Source organism: Nelumbo nucifera, chromosome 3 (genome assembly GCF_055504915.1).
Source record: "Nelumbo nucifera cultivar China Antique chromosome 3, China Antique-T2T, whole genome shotgun sequence".
Lineage (NCBI taxonomy): Eukaryota > Viridiplantae > Streptophyta > Magnoliopsida > Proteales > Nelumbonaceae > Nelumbo > Nelumbo nucifera.
The window spans coordinates 74539531-74560130 of NC_142651.1; the positions used below are offsets into that span (position 1 = coordinate 74539531).

Genomic DNA, 20600 nt, shown 5'->3' on the forward strand with positions numbered 1-20600 from the left:
TCTCTGCAAGTTGCTCTTGAAAACTAACATAGGGGGTGCACATTCCCCACTTACAAGATTTTCCTTGATAAAGTGTTTGTCCAACTCTATGTGTTTTGTTCTATCATGGAGGACTGGATTGGCTGCAATATTGATGGCAGATTTATTGTCACAATAAAGGGATATAGGACCATCAATTGCAAACCCTAGTTCACTATGTTTCTCATCCACAAAATCGCAACAACTCCATGGGACATAGCTCTGTTCTCAGCCTCTGCACTAGACCTAACCACCAAATTTTGTTTGTTCTCCACATGACTTGGTTTCCCCCCACAAATGTATAGTAGACACTGGTGGATTTCCTGTTATCTATTGACCTAGCCCAGTCAGCATCTATATACACTTCAACCTTCAAATCCCATGCTTCTAAAACAACAAACCCGCTACTAGAAACTTCTTGAGATACCTAAGGATCCTCTTGGTAGTCTCCAGGTGAGTGGACTTAGGGGAATGCATGAACTGGCCAAGGACACCCACAGCATAAGCAATGTTAGGCCGTGTCATAGACAACACAAGAGTCTTCCCACAAGTCTCCAAAATTGCTTCATATCTACAGTTTCCCCATGATAGTCACCCATCCTATGATTTGGATCAATGGGAGAATCAATTGGCTTCACTCCTAATTTACCTAAATCATGCAATAGATCTAGGATGTGTTTCCTCTATTAAATGAATATCCCCGTTTGTGAATCAGATCTTTCACCTCAAACTGAGTGGCTAAGAACTTCTTCAACTTCTGAATTTCTGTCGTTCAATCACAAATGACTACTATGTCATCAGCATACACTATTAAGGCAGCAATTCTACCTTCCCCTCTCTTCACAAATAATGTATGGTCAGACTGACACTGCTTGAAGCCAATTTGTTGCACAGCCAAATGAAACTTGTTGAGCCAAACCCTTGGTGATTGTTTCAAGCCATACAAGGACTTCTTTAGTTTGCATACTTTCTACTCACTACATTGGACAAAAACTAGGGGATTGAACCATGTACACTTGTTCTTCAAGGTCACCATTCAAGAAGGCAGTTTTGATATCCAAGTAGTGAAGACCCTATCAAGACTAGCTGCCAATGAGAGGACTCTGATAGACTCATCTTGGTTACTAGTTAAAATCATGGTTTCAAATGTTTGTTGATGTCGAGGCTCACCGACATGAAAATGGATGGTAATATAAAAAATTCCATTATTTTGGTCAACATTTCCTATATTTCGAAAATGTCGACCAAATTGGTCCAAATAACCAAAATAAAAAGACAGATTTTCCTATTATGTTAACAAGATGTCGACTAATGTACATTAATAATATAATATATTAGTATATTATATTAATATAATACAATATATTAATACAAATTATTCCATTAATAATTTCTATTTAATATTTCAAATAAAATATTTATAAAAAAGAATTAACAAAAAATAAAAACAAAAGAATCAATTAATTACTTCATAATATAAAACATAAAATATTTTTCAAGTAATAAAATATTAACTAGTTAGTATTTTTATAATATTTATTAAAATCAGAAAATGTTTATTAAATTTTATAATAAATCATATTCTAAATTTAATATAAAAAATCAGAATAAATTTATTAAATTTTGTACTAAATCATAATTTATTATAAGTTTAGTATTAAAAATCATAATAAATTCATTAAGTTTTATAAGAAATCAGAATTTATCATAATCTTAATCCTACAAAAAGGAGAATCAGTTTATTAAATTTATAATAAAACATAATGTATTATAACTTTAATATTTAAAAAATCAGAATAAATGTATTTCTATTTACTAGTTTGAAATAAGTATATTAAAATTTATAATAAATCAGAATAAAAAACAAGAAAAGAAAATATCGGATAACCTTGTAAAAACATCAAAATGCATAATAAATCAGTAAATCATCATTTACTAATTTGTTATTGATCTTAGTTTATTAGCTTTATATAATGGTTGGAATAAGATAATAGTCTAGAAATATGTATTAATGCCTCTTTTATCATTTTACAAAATATCATTGCATATTTCCACAATGTCTCTAATTTTTACAATATTTCCCCTCAACATTTCCGATATTTCCAACATATGTCCTATATTTTGGTAAGCAACATTTCCATCGACATCAACATTTTAAACCTTGGTTAAAATGTCTCTGCATAATCTACTTCGTACACCTGAGTGAAGCCTTTTACCACTAATCGGGCTTTATAACTTTCCACTGTGTCATCACCCTATGCATCACTATAAACACCCACTTACATCCTACTGGTTCATTTCCTTTAAGAAGATCCATCAACACCCATGTACCATTTTTATGTAAAGCATTGATCTCTTCTTTCATTGCATTTGTCCATTTAGATACTAATAGAGCCTTTACTACATTCTTAGGGATAGGAACATTGTCAAAGGAAGAGTGAAAGGCACAAAAAGAAGGTAAAATGTGATGTGGACGCCGGCAGCAGCAGCAGTAATTTAGTGTTCTCAGCAGCAGCAATTTAGTGTTCTCATCCTATCTTATCTATTCAGTATTCTTACCTTATCTGCTTTCAATAGTAGGGATTAGTAGGAGTCTTATCTTATCAGTTCAGTAGTATGAATTAGTAGGGAGTCTTATCTTATCTTATCAGTTCAGTAGGATAGATTAAGGGAGTCTTATCTTATCTTATCTTATCAGTTCAGTAGGATAGATTAGTAGGGAGTTTTCCTAATTAGCAAGGAGTCTTCCTAAAAGTAGGACTCTTATCTCTTGTAATCTCCTATTTAAGGAGCTGAGAATATTGAATAAAACGATCAAAAATTTCAGTCAAGAAGAGAGCAAAAGGAGAGTTGGTGGTCTCTTGAACAAATCACCTTTAGGGCGGCAAGATAGGTTCTTCAAGAAAAGGGAGGAACAAGGGAAAACAGGAGGTTTTCCCCGTGGACCGACCCGTGACGAGATCCTATTCGCGGGCCCATAACAAAATGTTCTCATAAGAAACAAAATGGGAAATGGGATGCTTAGTGATGCAAGACCTGACTCCATTTTTTTGCAATAGGAATATCCAGGTCATCAACCAGAAGTATTTATGCAAATAGGGTCAAAACACATTAATGGAAATAAGGTTACCTGGTTGGATAGGATTTGCCCCTAGGGAGTCTAATGACGTTGGTGTTACAACTTCAAGTTGCTTCATGACTCTTGAACTTGATTGGTCCTTGCAACGAAAAATGAAAACAACAGAATGGAGAGGATCAAGAAGAGGAGGAAGTTAAACCTGAACTTATTTCACTATAAAAAGAAGGGCACATCTATAGAAACATAATACTTCTTGGAAACAGGATCAAAACATAGGTAACCCTTTTGAGAAGATGGGGTACCCCAGGAAAACATAGGGAATAGTATGGGGGTCAAGTTTACCACAAGTGGGAGACAGGTCTTAAACAAAACAAACCACAAGCATATGAAATAGTAATGTTTAGAAGCATTGGGAAATAGGAGTTGATGTGGGGCCTTGTACTCCATCCAGAAACGTTTAGGAGCATTCATATGAAATAGTAATCCACAAGCAACTTCAAGTAGATGGCAATTTTGCTTTCTACAATGCAATTTTGTTGGGATGTTTCAGTACAAAAACTACGGTGAAGGGATCCACATGAAGCAAAGAACTCTGTAAGGTCACACTATGGATATACTCCTTGGCATTGTCAAATTGGAAAATTTTGATTTCAATTTGAAATTGGGTGAATATCATACATTGGAAATCTTTCACAATTTCAGGTACTTCATATCTTGATCACATTGGATACACCCATGTATATTTGGAGTAGTCATTAATAAGTGTAATAAAGTACTTGTAACTAGTCTCGGAAGGCAAACTAACAAGGCCCCAAAAATCAAAATAAACAACATGGAAAGGAATTTTAGATTTATTATTTCTTGAAGGAAAATGATTTCTACAATGTTTGCTCAAAAGATTTATTATTGACACCGACTTAAACAATTCTAGAAACAAAATTTTCAATGACTCAAAAGATAAATAACAGAGATGACTTTTCCATAAATGGGCTTGACTCTTACTAGACTAACTCATAGACATTTTGGCTGCAAGAGTAGCTTTATTCTCTAGGACATAGAGATCATCAACCACACTACCTCTACCAGTCATCTTCCCTGAGGTCAAATCCTTTATCACACAAGAAAAAGGGAAAAAGGTTACTATGTAGTTTAACAAATTGGTAATGCTACTAAATTGAGTTCAAGTTTATAGATAGTTAAGAAACATGCTATACATTAGAGATAGTGAGGTTAAAAGGAAGGGAGATGATTCCTTGACCAGCTATGGTGGAGAACAAGCCATTAATTAGTCTTACTTTGTCCCTCCTAGAAAGAAGTCTATATGACTGAAACAAGTTGGACGTACTTATCATGTGATTTAAGGGTCCTAAGTCATTATCCAAGGAGAGTCTATAGTATGAAAAGACACATAGAAGATTGTAGCAGAATTAACCTAATATAGACACAAAGGAAGTCAAGGGAGTAGGGCCAGAATCCATCTAACAGAGTGCCCTACTATAAAGCTCTAAATGGTCACAAAATAAATTGATGAAACCTTCCATGGGATTAGAACTAAAAGGACATTCATGATTCACCGTAGAGCTGGATGTTTGAGTCTCCTGCAAGGCCATATTGGCTAAATTGTACTTCCTCTAGCCTTGTGGCCTCCTTATTTTGGTCTTATTTCTTAACTAACTCTTGATCCCACTTCGGTTTTCCATGGAGATCCCAACAAGTATCACGAGTGTGTCTAGACCATTAATAATGATTGCACCACAGTTTATCCTTGTCATCCATTCTCTTTTGGACATCACTCTTCTTAAAAGAATTGCCACCATTTGTACTTGAACCCCCATGGCTGCCAAAGCAACTAGATCCCCCTCAGAACTATTCATCACATTTCTTCTACTTTCTTCAAGAACTAAAGAAAGTTTTTTACTTCTAGGATTTGCACACTAATAGACTCATATACTGGGTTCAGCCCTAAAAGGAAGCAAACACCCATTGTTGGGAACCAAGAGACTTGTAAGCTTTAGCATCTTCATCAAACTTCTACTCCATACTCTGATAATGATCTAAGTCCTTCCAAATTGATGTCAAATCTGAATGGTACAAAAGATTCCTTTCCCTTTGCTGCTTACAAATAGAGGATTCAGCTTGTAACTGATAAATCTTCACATAATACCACTGCTCAGAATAGGTAGGTTTGGCTTGTTCTCAAATTTCATATGCAATGTCAGTCCACACTAGAACCCAAGACATCACCATGTTGTTCTACTGGTTCCACCTATCATATTCAGCAGTTCCAGACTTCAGTTGCTTAAAATTACCATTTATAAATCCTATTTTTCCCCTTGCAGTGATACAGAGTTTTGTGGAGACACAGACAGCAGAGTCTTCAAAAGACATGGTCAAAAAATCAGATTCACTTAATCAACCACAAAGCATTGTAGGTAGAGAAGACTATCACTAAGCTGCCAGGTGTACTACAAACCAGCACTGTAGGTCAATTTCTCCATTCTACACAAATACTACTGCTGGAAACACAGGTACAGCATCAGTTTGGTAGTCCTACACTACTATCACCACAGTTACTTGAAATACTAGGTTTTACTGCTGTTATAGCACATACAAGTCATAACAGATCTACAAACATCACACAAAGGATCACACAATCCACTAGGAGGATTGGAAACCATTTAAACTCTTCACACCATCCAACCGAACCAGTTGCACATATTTTTCTTGGTACATGACCAAGAGATAAGAGGACTCAGAAAAAACTCTCAGACCAGTCCGATAGGGTTTCTCTGATCTTTAATCCAAAAGTAAGACGAGAAGGAAGAAAGAACACTGATCGATCTTGTTCTCAGGTCCAACAAACCCACTTTAACACCATATTAACCTGGAAAAAATAAGAGAAAACAGGAAAAAAACAGAGAAGAGAAAGGAGAGAAGATAGTAGCCAGATTTTCTCTGTATATTAAGGCATCACATACTCTAATTAAAAAGACAGGAAAAGATGGTAATGCACTTGCAACACTATATTTACAAAAGATGACAGTTTTAACAATATAGAATATAAGACATCAACATGGATTTCCATGGGAAGGGCATTAGGCAGAAATGCCCAAATAAAAGAATATCAATTGCCTTGAAAAATATTAAAAAGTAGAACCAAAAATGCTGCAATAAAATGCTCTAAAAGGTTGGTAAAAAGTAAGTGTGCTCCATTGACAGAACAAGATGTTAAACACAGTCACAAACTCAAATATATAAATGGAATAAACTGGTAATATTGAACTTAAAGTACACCTTTGAATCCCAGGAAAAGCATCCTTTAACAGATATCGCTGGAAAACCTTGCTCGAGAGGTGGATTTGGCAACAGAATTCTCTCTTCAGCTAAGAAAAGTTCCTCCAGACGTTTCAATGATACATTAGCATTTACAACCTGCAAAGCTAGAGTAGCATTAGAAATGCAGAACACTGGAAAAGATTATACTTTCTTGTTTGTATGAAAAAGCAAAGTTTTAAGAGGTATATAAGGCTTAGACCTTAAGTAAAATGCCATGAGCTTCAATATTGAGGCACACACCTAAAAGTACAATGTGCATTCATCATACTTTATAGTGCTTTATACCAAGAACATGGATTTCATACATTAATTAAAGTAGCATTCTCTCATAAGAATGAAGTAAAGACTAATTCTATGATTTCTGGTGTCAGTTCTTGATTTGTATTAATATTTATGGTTTTCAACACCCTTTTGAAGTTATGATGACTTCAATTGATGAGTAATGCATCTATACATTCTCATATAAAATTTTAATCATTTTTTTGCATAATTCTGCATTTTCTCTCATTTAAACTCATGCCACATCTTGGAATAATGAGATCTCATGAAGCTTAAGCCTCATGACTCAAGGCTTATGCCCCAACCTTGATCGGCAATTTCATGATCATAATACCATGTTTTAAAAATTAGGGAAAAAAGCAGTTTATTATCTACAATGTTACAATCCATTTCTCCCTTGATAAGCAATTTCATGACTATTTCTAAAAAATTAACAATGTGACAAATATTCAATCAAACAAGATAATTGTAAACTTGAAACAAGAGGCAGAAATAAATTAGGAAATCAATTTACCAAATATAGTGATTATATCACCTATTACTTTACACATGACTACCTAATTAATGGTTATTGAAGCAAATACTCACCCTCTTGCCATGATTAACGGCAGGATAGAAAGCTTACTAGAGATGAATTCGGCAGACAATCCTGTGTGGAGGGGATCTCAAGGAGACAAAGGTCTAGGATGAGATAGTTAAAAGAGGGGAATAAGAAAACTGCATTTTTCCATAAAATTTCTAAACCAAGAAGGCATTGTAATTTTATTTCATCCATCAAGATAGAAGAAAACGCATACGAAGGAGAGCAGGAGATATTGGTTAAGGAGACCCAATTTCCCCTTTCCTTTTCACCTTAGTGAAAGTAGATTTATAGGGCCTGGTTAGAGGATGGAGAATTGGAAGAAACCAAGTGGTAGTCTCTCACCTCCAAATTGTTGATGATACAATAATTTTGTTCTGTGAGGGTGTAAATTTCAAAAAGATGGGAAACTTGAAGTTATTGATCGATGATTTTGTGGGGTTGACTGGCTTGTGAATCAACTGGGGTAAAAATGGGATTTCAGGAATCAACTTGAAGATGGGAAAATGCAAAGATCTGGTGAGGTACTGGAATATAAGACTAGAGAGTGGCCTATAGTATACCTAGGTTTGCCTTTGGGAGGGAACCCTAGAAGTGATGAGTTTTGGAAGCCAGTGATGGAAAGGTTTGCTAGGAAATTAGTCCTTCGTAAGAGGCATTACATATAACTCGGGGGAAGAATCACTCTGATCAAAGCTTTACTGGCAAATCTCCCTATTTATTTCCTCTCCACCTTCTACATCCCAATTATGATAGCAGGCCAATTAGAGAAATACATGAGGGACTTTCTTTGGGAACCGAGAGAGGAAAAAAAGGATCACCTGGAAAAGTTGGAACAGGTTAGCAAACCTATGGAAGAAGGGGGCTTAGGGTTAGGGAACATTTTCCTTAGAAACATTACTTTGTTGGGTAAATGGTTGTGGAGATTCCCCTTCAAGAGAGATAGGTTGTGGCACAAGGTAATAACAAGCATTCATGGGTTGTAAGGTAATGGTTGGATGCTAAAGTTGTTGACCATTTGTCCTCAGTGTCTCCATGGAAAGAAATTTATGAAGTCTACCCAAACTTTCTTAACTCTATATTAGGTACAATGTGGGAAAGGATAACAAAATACGTTTCTGGGAGGACCTATGGCTGGGGAGAAGTCCAATCAAAGACCAATTCCCTAAACTCTTTTCCATCTCTCAATTTAAAGGAGAGACCATTTCTAGGTTGGGAACACCTCCAATTGGCTTAAACTAGAATTTGGGGTTTAGAAGGGGGTTAAGAGAAAATAAGTGTTCTTCCTTGATTCACCTACTTGATACCCTAAACCAGGCTTCATTGGACTCTTCCCTTGAAGGTTCTAGAATTTGGTCACCCTCTTTAGTTGTTCCTCCTTTAAATCCCTTACCTCATTTAACATCCAAGGGGTGGAATTCCCAGTGAAAGAAATTGTGTAAGCCTATTCCACTCAAAATTCAAGCTTTCTGCAGGGAAATTCTTCTTGGCAAGGTAAATACATGTGGCATGCTACAAAGAAGGCCTTTTGTTTGCCTCTCTCCTCACAAGTGTTTCCTTTGTAGGGTAACGACGAGATATTATCTCATTTACTACTCTGTCCTTTTGTGCTTAGAATTTGGGATTTTTTTGTTCTTTTCTTGTTTGCAAGTGGGTCCCACCCCAAGATGTGGAAGGTATTTTCGACCCTAACTTCTTGAGGCAACTTAAGAAAAGGGGAAAATTGCTTTGGAGAACCAATAATGCAGCAATTTTCTGGCTGGTATGGGAAGAGAGGAAAGTAGCAGAATTTTCCTAGAAAAAGAGTCAAAATTTGGAAGAGATGTATATGCAGTATAAAAACAAAGGCAATTCTTTGGGCACAGAATTTGGATATCTTCAAAACCTTTTCAGTAACTGATTTCTTCAGGGCCTGGACTTAAATAACACAATTATCAGGAGGAAAAGACAGAATCAATTGGGTTTGGAAATTAAACTTTGATGGGAGCTCTCTTGGAAACCTGGGTATGGCTGGAATAGGAGGGGTTATCTGAAATTTCGAGAGGAGAATCTTGGCTATACTCTCAGGACCAATTTGGCTTTGGAAATTCTTTGAAGGCTGAACTGTTGGCCTTATTGCAAGGCCTCAGGTTAGCTAAACAGTTGGGTTTTAGGATGATCAAGGTGGAAGGAGACTCACAAATAGTCATATCTTGGGATATATGCAGTAGGTGTACTCCTTGGTCCCTTCTGTATGTGCTACAGGAGATGGAAAAGATTGCAAAAGAAATGGTGGTTGAATTTAAATGGGTTTAGGTGTGCAAAAGGTTTAGATGACTCCTTTGCTAAGCAACGGGTAATGAGGGAACAACTGTTTTGGGAATCCATGTAATTTGGGAATTGCATGTAGGGATTGAAACTATGGTTAAAAAGTTGTACTAATCATTTCTTCTTTCCAAATTTTAATAGTCATTTTTCTACATATTAAAAAAATGTTGGTCCTAGCCATCTGGGTTCTTGGGAGGGGTAGACTGGATACAGTGCTAACCTTTGGCATTTTTTACACAAAGTGGCTACCCTCAAACTTTGCATTCTCATGCTTTCCAGCCCGAGATTTTACCAAACATTCCACCATAATCTTATTAATACCAAAGATCCAAGGTGTTGAAGATATAAGAGATTATCGGCCTATTAGTTCAATTGGTAACGTTTACAAATTATTGTGAAGGTGTTGGTTAATAGACTTAGAAAAGTCTAGAGTAAAATAGTTTCTCCTTCGGAAGGTGCTTTTGTAGATGGGTGACAAATCCTAGATGGTTCAATCATTACTAGTGAATTGATTCGAGAATCAAATTAGGAGTTCCTACGGTGATATGCAAGTAGTACAACTTGACAAAAAGAAACAAGAAAAAAAATGTATTTTCTGATGTAATTCAGAGAGAAGAAGAGAAATTAACCTAGAACCAAAGAGAAGAAGAAGAGAAAAGAGAAAGGGTGCGGTTAGATAATTCTGGACGCCCCACTAATTCTTGTTTATACTTGTAACTTTACAAAGAAATAGAATTCCTCTAATACCCCTACTAACTTCATAAGAAAACAAAAGAAATGAAAATGGCCCAACCAGCCCAACTACCATAACTATCACAAAGTAACATAAAGAAATAAACAGAAAAATAAAGTGTGGGACCACACACACTAACAGCCTATCAGCTATCTCTACACCCCCTCAAGTTGGGAGTAGATATTCGTCATTCCCAACTTGTGTAAATCTGTCTCCAACTTGATTTTTGTGACTGCTTTAGTGAAGATATCAACTACCTGCATATTTGAGGCAATATAGGGAAGACACTTCTTGAATAAAATGTCTGTCCACCTTGATATGTTTAGTCCTATCATGCTGTATTAGATTGTGGGTAATGTTAATTGCAACTTGATTATCGCAATACAGCATCAAAGGTTTCTCATAGTCAACCCCCGGCTCATCAAGTAAAGATCTCAACCATAACACTTCTGCAACACCATTGGCCATGGACTTGTACTCAGCTTCAGCATTGGATAGAGCAACAACATTTAGTTTCTTGCTTCTCCAGGAAACAAGGTTTCCCCCTACAAATGCACAAAATACCCAGAGGTAGATCTCTTGTCATCAATACATCTAGCCCAATCAGCATCTATATATACCTCTATCTTCATGCGACCACCATTCCTGAGGAGTATGCCTCTCCCTAGGCACCTCTTCAAGTAAGCAAGTATCCTTTTCACCGCAAGAAGGTGGGTGGTCCTAGGAGAATGCATTTACTAACTAACAACACTAACAACATACGAAATATTTGGTCGTGTTAGGCAAAGATAAAGAAGTTTCCCAACCAACCTTTGATACATAGCCTTGTCTCAAGAGGTTCTCCACCTTCTGCACTTATTTTATGGTTCAATTCAATGGGTGTGTCAGCAAGCTTTACTCCTAACTTTCTAGTTTCTTCCAATAAGTCAAGAACATACTTTCTTTGAGAGACAAAAATGCCATGCTTAGATTGAGCTACCTCAATTCCCAGGAAATAGTGTAATTCCCCCAAGTCCTTCACTTCAAATTCCTTGTAAAGGTGCTACTTAAGAGAGTCAATCTCACTAATATCACTTCCCGTCACTACAATGTCATCTGCATAGACAACAAGTAAGTCAAGGAGGAGCCTGTCTTCTTAAAGAAGAGAGTGTGACCTGACTGAGCCTGCATATAACCAAACCTTTCCAAGGCCAGTCTAAACTTATCAAACCAGGCTCTTGGAGATTGCTTCAGCTCATATAAAGCTTTCTTTAGCTAGCACACCTTCTTTCCCATTTATGTACTATAAAAACCAGGGGGTTAACTCCATGTACACCTCTTCTTACAAATCTCCATTAAGAAATGCATTCTTGACATCCATATGAAATAGTGGCTATGAGAAATTTGTAGCAATGGGTAGTAGGACTTTGGTAGTGTTCATATTGGCAACTGGTGCAAAGGTTTCCATATAGTCTATGCCATAAGTTTGTGTGAATCCCTTTGCAACCAATATAGCCTTATATCTCTCTACAGAACCATCAACATTATATTTCACTGTAAACACCCATCTGCACCCAACAAGTTTCTTCCTCTCAGGCTGGTCAACTAGCTCCCATGTATTGTTCTTAACAAGAGTATCCATCTCTACCTTCATTACTTCCTTCCACTTAGGTATCAATAGAGCTTCTTGCACTGTTCTAGGAATAGGCATAGCAACAATAGATGCCAGGAAAGATCTATAGGATTTTGAGAGAAATCATAAGAAAGAAATTGGGAGATGCAATGAGCAGTGGATGAAGTACAACGGTGCTTCCCTTTACAAATTCCAATTAGGAGATCAAGGTCATCTAAAGGAGAAGGCTGAGACTCAATAGTGTTAAGCAAAGCATCTACAACAGTGGGCTCAATAGTGGAAGTAGTGCCCGGATCTGAAGTTGTAGAAGATGTTGGGATAGGCCTGGACTGTTGAGGACGGGAATCAACATGCCTCCATTGCCTATGACACACTCTCAATTCCTTGCACTCCTGACAACCCTTTTCACGGCACTCCCCCTCAGTAATTGAAATAGGCAATGGAACTTTTGGGGCTGAAATCCCTTCCTCACTACTCTCCCCTGAGAAGAAACACTATGATAGTAGGGCATATCCACAAAGAATGTGACATCCATAGACACAAAACGCCTCCCCAAAACTGGCTCATAACAGCAATACCCCTTTTCATTTTGTGCATACCCAAGAAAGATACATTTGGCAGCTTTGGGATCAAATTTGGAGCGATGAGGTCCAAGGAGTTGAACAAAACAAGTGCACCCAAAAGTTTTAACGGGAATAGTGAACAAGTCCTTGTCTAGATATAGAAGATTGAATGGTCTTTTCATGTATAAAACTCATTAAGGAATTCTATTAAAAAGGTAAACAATTGTACGGATTGCATCCCAAATCAGCATATGGGAACATTGGAGTTGAGCATGATGCTTCTGGCTACCTCCAAGATATGTCTATTTTTTCTCTCAACAACCCCATTCTGTTGAAGTGTACAAGGAAAGTGCTCTGATGAATGACTCCATGATCTAGGAGATATGAGGCCAAGGGTTTTGCAAATTAATCCTTGGCATTATCGGATCTGAGAATTTTGATCCTAATTCCAAATTGGGTCAGTACCATCTGATGGAAAGCCTGGTTCAGAGAGGTGAACTCATCTCGAGAGTGCATAAGGTAAACCCATGAGAAACGGGTATAATCATCAACAAATAACAATAAATATCTGTAGTACCCCCCCTCCATAGTAGGAATATGATATGGTCTACAAACGTTTGTATGCACAATTTCGAAAGGAAAATTGCTTCTTTTATTACTCAAAGAATAAGTTGATCTACAATGTTTTACAAGTTCATAGCTTTCACGCCTCAAACTAGACACTTGGACTAACTCAAACAAATTAGGAAACAAACTCTTCAAAGACCCAAAAGACAAATGACCAAATCAGTTGCATAATCTGACTTAAAGACTGAGAAACAAATAATCTCCCAACCTCACTCTCCTTCCCCTATGGATGCTCAAGCAAGTAAACTGCTTTCGTCGCACGGCCAACCCTAATAACCTTCCTCTTTTCTAGATCCTAAAAAACACAACGATCAGGGAAAAAAGTCACTAAACAGTTTTGGTTCTTAGTAATACTACTAACTGAAAGCAAGTTAGCACTAAGCTTAGGGACATGCAAAACTGAGAATAGGGAAATGGTATCAGACAGTCTGATCTCCCTTGTCAAAAATAGGCACAATAGAGCCATCAGCAATAGATACATTGTCTCTACCAAAGGATAGACAATAGGTGGATAAACTGGTCATATGGTCATAAGCACCTGAATCTATTACCCAAAAGGGTCTAGTGTTACCTAGGCTGATGTATGATATGTTGAAGCTCTTGTACCTGAGTGAGCAAAGGCTGAAGTAGTAGCAGATGTAGTAGCTGATGGCTGAGATGAGGATCCAGAAATACCAGCTTCATTCTTTAATTGTGTCAAGGCAGCCTGGACAGTAGCTAAGGCAACTAGAGATGTGGTCCTTGTGCTAGAAATGGATGCACTGTCTGTAACAACTGCCACATTAGCACTTCCCTTCTTGTTTCTGAGTCTCACTGGCATCAAGTGGGGATGCAAGTTCCAACAAGTGTCCCTAGTATGTTTTGGCTTCTTACAATGATCACAAAAAAATGTCTCTTTTATCTTCCTTCTTCATTTCCCTTTCCTTCTCCCCTCCAACCATAGTTTTTGTTGCTGCTAAAGATGATTCCGTAGTCTAAAACGATAACATAAACTTTCTCCTACTCTCTTCACTATGTACCAATGAGTAGGCCTGAGATAAAGTCACACTCTCCCTAGTAAGTAGTTATTGTCTTATAATGTCAAAATCTGAATTTAGACCAACTAGGAACTCAAACACTCTATTTGTTTCAACTTTCTATATGTTGTTGCATCCCTTTGACATTCTCACCTGATTGTTTCCAAGTGATCGACTTCATGCCATAGGGATTTTAGAGTAGCAAAGTAAACAGAGACTGGATTCTCCCCTTGCTTGAGATCACTTCACACTTCAGCTCATAAGCTCTAGCAACATTAAGGGGTTGGGAGTATGTCTCCTTCATGTTATCCCAAATCTCCTTGGCTGTTTTTGCCCATAAGTAGTTTCGGCTGATGTGAGACTACATAAAGTTGCATAGCTGAGTCATCTTGGGATGTGATGTGTCATCCTTGGCTGGCTTCTTTGTGTCCTTGGCTGATTGGACCCATTCCAAGTAATTGGTTCCATCAAACCTAATAGTGGTAACCTGAAAAGAATTTCCAGTCATGCTACCAGTCCCTAAAAGTCCTTCCTCTTGAGTCTTCATCTCACATCCAACCTTCTCCATTCTATATGGAGCACTAACAGGTCAGGACTTCAAGAAAGAAACCCAAAAAAAAAACTTCTTTTATACTGAAAACCCTAAGGAAATGAAAAAATAACAACCCAGAATTCATTCACAACCAGGAACAGTCATCAAGAACGCATTCTCAGTCAACAGTCACCTTACAAGAAAACATCCACAGTCAATAATCAAACACCTAGTTCATCATCAGTCTGAAAAATCAGTCTTCTGAGTCCAAAAACTGATCGTAGGGTTTGACAAAATTTGGAGAAAACAGCAGGTAAGACAAAGATTTATCAACCGCTGCTCATAGAGTGGCTTAAACTACTTCTAACCAAGGTCAGCCTTACTAAAGAATGTACTTTTCTCAGAAGAACATTGATTACCACCTCAAATGAAACCCTAATCTTACGGACCTGTTTTCTCTGATCCTTCCTGGTCACCGGGCAATCTCCAAGGATCTTTCAATTCCTTGGGCAGTCTTCAATACTCCAGCAACCTCCAAGAACCAGGCACTATTGCAGAACATCCAGTCCTAAGGAGTTCCCATGCAGCCGACCAGATCGAGCTCACATGAGAACCCTAATCTATCTTTGCCTTGCTCTGATACCAACTTGAATAACAGAAACAAGGAAAGAATGTATTTTCTGATGTAATTCATAGAGAAGAAGAAGAGAGAAGAAAGAAGAAGAAAAAAGAGAGAGAAAGGGTGCAGTTACTTAATTCTGGCCGCCCCACTAATTCTTGTAACTTTACAAAGAAATAGAAATCCTCTAATACCTATCTTCATAAGAAAACAAAGGAAATAAATATGGCCCAACCGGCCAACTACCATAACTGTCATTAAGTAACATAAAGAAATAAACAGAAAAATAAAGTGTGACCACACACACTAACAGCCTATCAGCTATCTCTACAGTACATTTAGAAAGCCTACGACCATGTCTAGCGGAACTTTTTAGATTATCTGCTCAAAAGAATGGAATTTGGCACTAAATGGAGAGGGTGAGTTTCAGCTTGCTTATCAATGGCTATGTTTCCAATCCTCATAAATGTATCCCTGAAAGATTACTTTGAGTTGGAGAGAGGCCTTAGGCAAGGGACCCCCCCCCCTCTTTTTGTTCATTATAGTAGTGGAAACACCAACCAGGTTGATTGGCTAAGCTGAAGCCAGTGGCCCCATTAAAGGATTCAACACCAATGCAAACAGCCAATTATATTTGACCAGCTAAAGGTTAGGGGTCAAGCTGGCTAATAAATGTTGTTTATGCTCCTTGGAAGTGTTAGACAGTTTTGTATGGCCTTAGCTCCAATCAGATTTGATGTACTTTTGACATTTAGTGTAAATAAATAAAGTACAAGTTTGATTCATGTTGTGTGATATATTTCTGTGTAAGACCCTTAAACTGGACACTTAATGAGACTCGTGTTAGTTTAGAACATTCACAGCCGTTGGATAAGTCTGGGGAGATTTATCCTACCAAGGCTGACACTGGTGTGCCGCCAAGTGTTGGGGTGGCTTGTCTCGGCCGCCAGGGTAAGACCCAAGGCACATGCAGTGTGGGATTACTCGAATCCTTGAACCGGACCAGATTTCCAGAATTGCCCTGGACCTTGGAGATAGATGGGCAAAACTGGAAAGTTACAACTAACCCCTAGACTCGATTATGATACTGCACTAGGTGTCGGATTGGGCTGTCTTTGATATGCCAATCAGTGAGACCCTTAGCGGGGGTCAAAACCTGGGTATGTTGGGACAGTCTGAGAATTCATCTAAGTGGGTGATCATAGTGACAGGATCAGCCCCTTTGTCGGACAAAGGTAATGATCGAGGATGCACTCTCTCTGATGGAAACCAAACTGCCGGCAGTTGATTTCAATCGTTGGAATTTTGTTTTACAAATTTTATATATATGATATATAGATATGTACGGTTTCAAAATGTTTGCAAATGGTTTTAATTCCCGGGATCCATGTAAGTAGAGAGTGAAGCACTGTTCCTTGCAGCCGAGGGAGAGGTCCTCTCTTGTCGGGCAGTGCTTGATCATTATGGGCTGAGAGGCTAAGTGTAAGACCATTTAGGGTAATGCTTGATGGGCTAATCTTGCATCTGCCCGCAGTCCCTAGGTTTTTATAAGATGGCTTGGCCCAGGGACCACTTAGTGTAAGTATTGGGCCCATAGGGTCCATGTGATGGGCTCAGAGGGTTCACTAGGCTTTCCAGTGAATTCGGCTAGGCCTTGTAACATAGGTTGGGCCGAACCCATGTGGCTGATGTGTAGATCAATGCTTGGGTCCCACGCCATACAAAGAAGCCCAACTGAGCAGCAGTTTGGAAACTAATTGAGCACTTAATACTTATTGGGCCTAAAGCCCATTTCGAACTGGAGCTGATATGATCACCCACTTATGGGGCGGATCTGAGATAAGAGTTAGCTAAAAGGATTAGGGTTTTAACCCTATCCACTCTTGGAGACCAAATTCAAATGAGATTTGAATCTGGTAATCTCCTGATAAGATCAGGAGTAGGCTAACCTAATCTGTAGATAGGATTAAGATTATCCCCTATCCAAATACAGATTTGGATTGGGATAACTCCTAATAGGATTAGGAGATTTCTTAATCAAGAAGAAAGAGGAGAAACCCTAATGAGAAAAAACAGAATTCGAACCAAGGGTTTTAGCAGAACAACCTCCTGCAAATTGAGATAGGATCTCAGATACTCCAGAGTGAAGAAAAGTAGTATTCGCCAACTTCATCTCTAGAGTTCTCCTCTAGCTACCGCCACTCACTACAAGATTCGATCTCTCTGAGAGGGAAAGATCAAGGAGTTCTTGATATCAGTCTTTGCTGAAAGATTGATTCAGTTCGGTGCTCATAGTCTCCAACGAATTCTTGTGAAGCGTTCAGTGCGTAGGACGCACACTACTGGTTCTGTTCCACCGTTGCTATGTCATGTTCAGCAGGAGCAGATCTTGGACCTCTCTTTGGACGTGAACACCGACGTTGGGAGATACTGATTCTCCGTATCAGGTATAACCCTTCCCTTTCCTTTTGGTTCAGATCTGGTTCGGTTTTGGTTCAAGTAAATCCTTGAATATTGATTCTAAAATTAGGGAATATGATTCCCAGTTGGAAGAAAGGTAGAAAATTTTTGAAATTCGCCCCACCCAATTCCGCACCCTTTTGGCATCCATATGATGGATCCCACCATTCTTCTAGGAAGAGGAATCCGCAGCTCAATGTTTATCAATTGCAGAATAACCCACAGCTGTAGGTTACACTTCTTTTAGTTATTTGGTGTCCAATCGATGATGCCAAAAGGATTTATATTCTCTATTGGCTGCTTGGACATTCAAGGGATTCAGCAAGATAAGGACTATCCTGTGGAAGCTGGTTCCCTTCATCATCTTCTGGGATCTTTGGCGGGAAAGAATTAGCAGGATCTTCAAGAGTAAGAGGAGACATTGTCCTGTTTCTAATTTCTTGGGTCTTCTTCTTAGCCAAGGAACGGTTGGAACTTGGGGTTTGTGAGAAACCTGAGAGAATCTAAAATTCCTTCTGTGTGAATATCTTGGACAACTTGGTTTTTGATGAGTCTGGGTAAGATAGACGACTGTGGAATCTCAGTCCCTCTTTCCCTTGTAAATCCTTTTTCTCTTCACTAGTGGCCTCTCCCCCTTCCCATCCTTTCCCTGTTAAATAAGTCTGGTATGCCCCTGTCCCCCCAAAAGTCAGTGCCTTCTGTTGGGAAGCTTATCATGAAAGCATCAACACAGATGATCTGTTGCAAAAGAAAAGGACAAATTGGTGTTTGTCTCCCAATTGGTGCATTTTGTGTAAGTTGAATGGTGAGAGAGCTTTCCATCTCTTTATTTCCTGCCCTTTTTCTTGTCATATCTGGGAATGGTTCTGCTCTCTCATTGGTTGCAGGTGGAGCCCTCCTGCTAGTTTGGAAAGCCTCTTTAGCCCATCCTTCTTGAGATGCACAAAAAGAAGAGGCAGAATTTTGTGGAAGTGTGCGAGAGCAGCGATAATGTGGACTATGTGGGAAGAAATGAACTTCAGAATTTTTTGAGGATAAAGAAAGAAACAAGTAATCTTGGAGACTATTACTGTTAGAGTTTCTCATTGGGTAAGGACTTTGAAGCTATTATCTGATTTTTCAGTGGAGGACTTTTTCCGATATTGGAGATCAATTGCTTTTTCTACTCCTAAAAATTAGAAGGTCTTGGAGGTTTGGTCGCCATCAAGTAAAGGCTGGGTGAAACTTAACTTTGATGGAAGTAGTTGCGGTAATCCTGGTCCCTCCGGAATTGGAGGAGTAATTAGGGATGGGAGTGGGATCATTTGTGGCTTGTTTTGGGGGCCTATTGGGCAGGGTGGTTCAATGAGAGCCGAGCTCTTGGCGGCTATTGTTGGGGTGCAAAAAGCCAAGGAAATGGGGATTACTAGATTAATAGTAAAAGGAGATTCTAAAATAGTCATTGGCTGGCTGAGAAAAAAAAAAAGAGATGGGGGATTATGGCAATACAGAAATGATCTCAGGCAGTTCAAGATGCTATCAAGACATGCAAATCCAGTTAAGATGGGTAGGAGGTCTGCTAATGGTTTGGCAGATGGCTTAGCTAAACAAGGAGTGAATAGACATCATTTGTTTTGGGCTCAATGTTAGTTGGGTAGTGAGGCTCTGCTGTATTGGGTGTTATCTCTAACAACTTCTTGTACTATTATCTTTTTAAGTTCTAAAAAATCTTTTTAAAGTTGCTTATCAATAAAAAAAGAGTTCTTCAAATTCTCATTTTCACCTATTTTTGTAATCGTGGTACATAATATATCAGATAGCAGCTTTTAGCCAGCAAGTTCTTGATGTAAAGAAATGAGTGCTGCCTGGCTTTGATTTTTGGATGTACCACGGTAACCATAACTCGCTTCTTACCACTATCACCTCTACTTCAATCCCTACTTCTTGCAAGACTTCTTTTCTATTGGCATTCCTGCAACCCTCAACTTAACTAAGCCTTGTCCCAACTATAAAATTCACCGACCTCCCTATGGAATTCCTCCCACCCCCACCCAAAAAAAACTGCATTTCTAACGACTGTCCATTCAGATAAGGTATCTCTCCCAGGAAAGAATTAATAATAGATCTAAAGATTTAGCTAACTGCACTTCATGTTGCAGCAATTGATCTATCTGTAGTAACTGCACTTTTTGACGGTTTCCATGTCATCACTCTAGTAGGCCACTCCTCCAAGTCAGGCTTCTTCCCCACTGAATCCTACTCCACCAAAAGAAAGATTTAATATGTTCTATCAGACCCAAGAACACCAAACCAGCCCAAATTTCTAACTAAAAGGCAGGAGAAGAGAACTCCAATCTGCTTCACCCACCCCATCCCTTAAATTTATTATCTTCATATAACAAATTACATAAGGTAGGCAGAAAGGAAGTAATTTTATCAACTGACAGTGGAAAATGAATAATGTTCCATTGTGACTGAAATGATTTTAAGAATATAGAACTATCTCTATGGGACATGATACTCTAATAAGAAAGAGAAAGAAACAGTACCTGTGTTATTAAATTAGGAAGCATGAACAAGGGGAACCGCAAGACTGCAAAAAGTGACAGCGATGTAAATGCCCTAGCAGGTGTCAAATTCCCTCCAAACAAGGTGAACACCCCAAAAGAAGCCACCGTAACCACAACCGGGATGCTGTTAAGTATAAAACTATTACACTGCAAAACAAGTCAACAGGTCATCAGCACAACAATAAAGGATAAGATAGTAAAGCCCTGGCTTGTAATTTACATGTGGAACATATCATCAATCTGCGTGGAACAGGATATAGACACTAAATGCTTGACACATCCAGAATACC

At 38.3% G+C, this 20600-nt stretch overlaps 1 protein-coding gene across 2 annotated transcripts in view; it reads right to left on the reverse strand.

The window, feature by feature from the left end:
- The window catches only part of LOC104588335 (ABC transporter C family member 2-like), a 107220-nt gene that overhangs the window by 35219 nt on the left and 51401 nt on the right, over window positions 1-20600 (reverse strand). For both annotated transcript variants that reach the window (XM_010246215.3, XM_010246214.3), the window contains 2 exons: window positions 20290-20457; window positions 6392-6529 (listed from right to left, as the gene is read on the reverse strand). In XM_010246215.3, the coding sequence (XP_010244517.2) occupies window positions 6392-6529; window positions 20290-20457 (306 nt within the window). The remainder of the gene's footprint in view (window positions 1-6391; window positions 6530-20289; window positions 20458-20600) is intronic.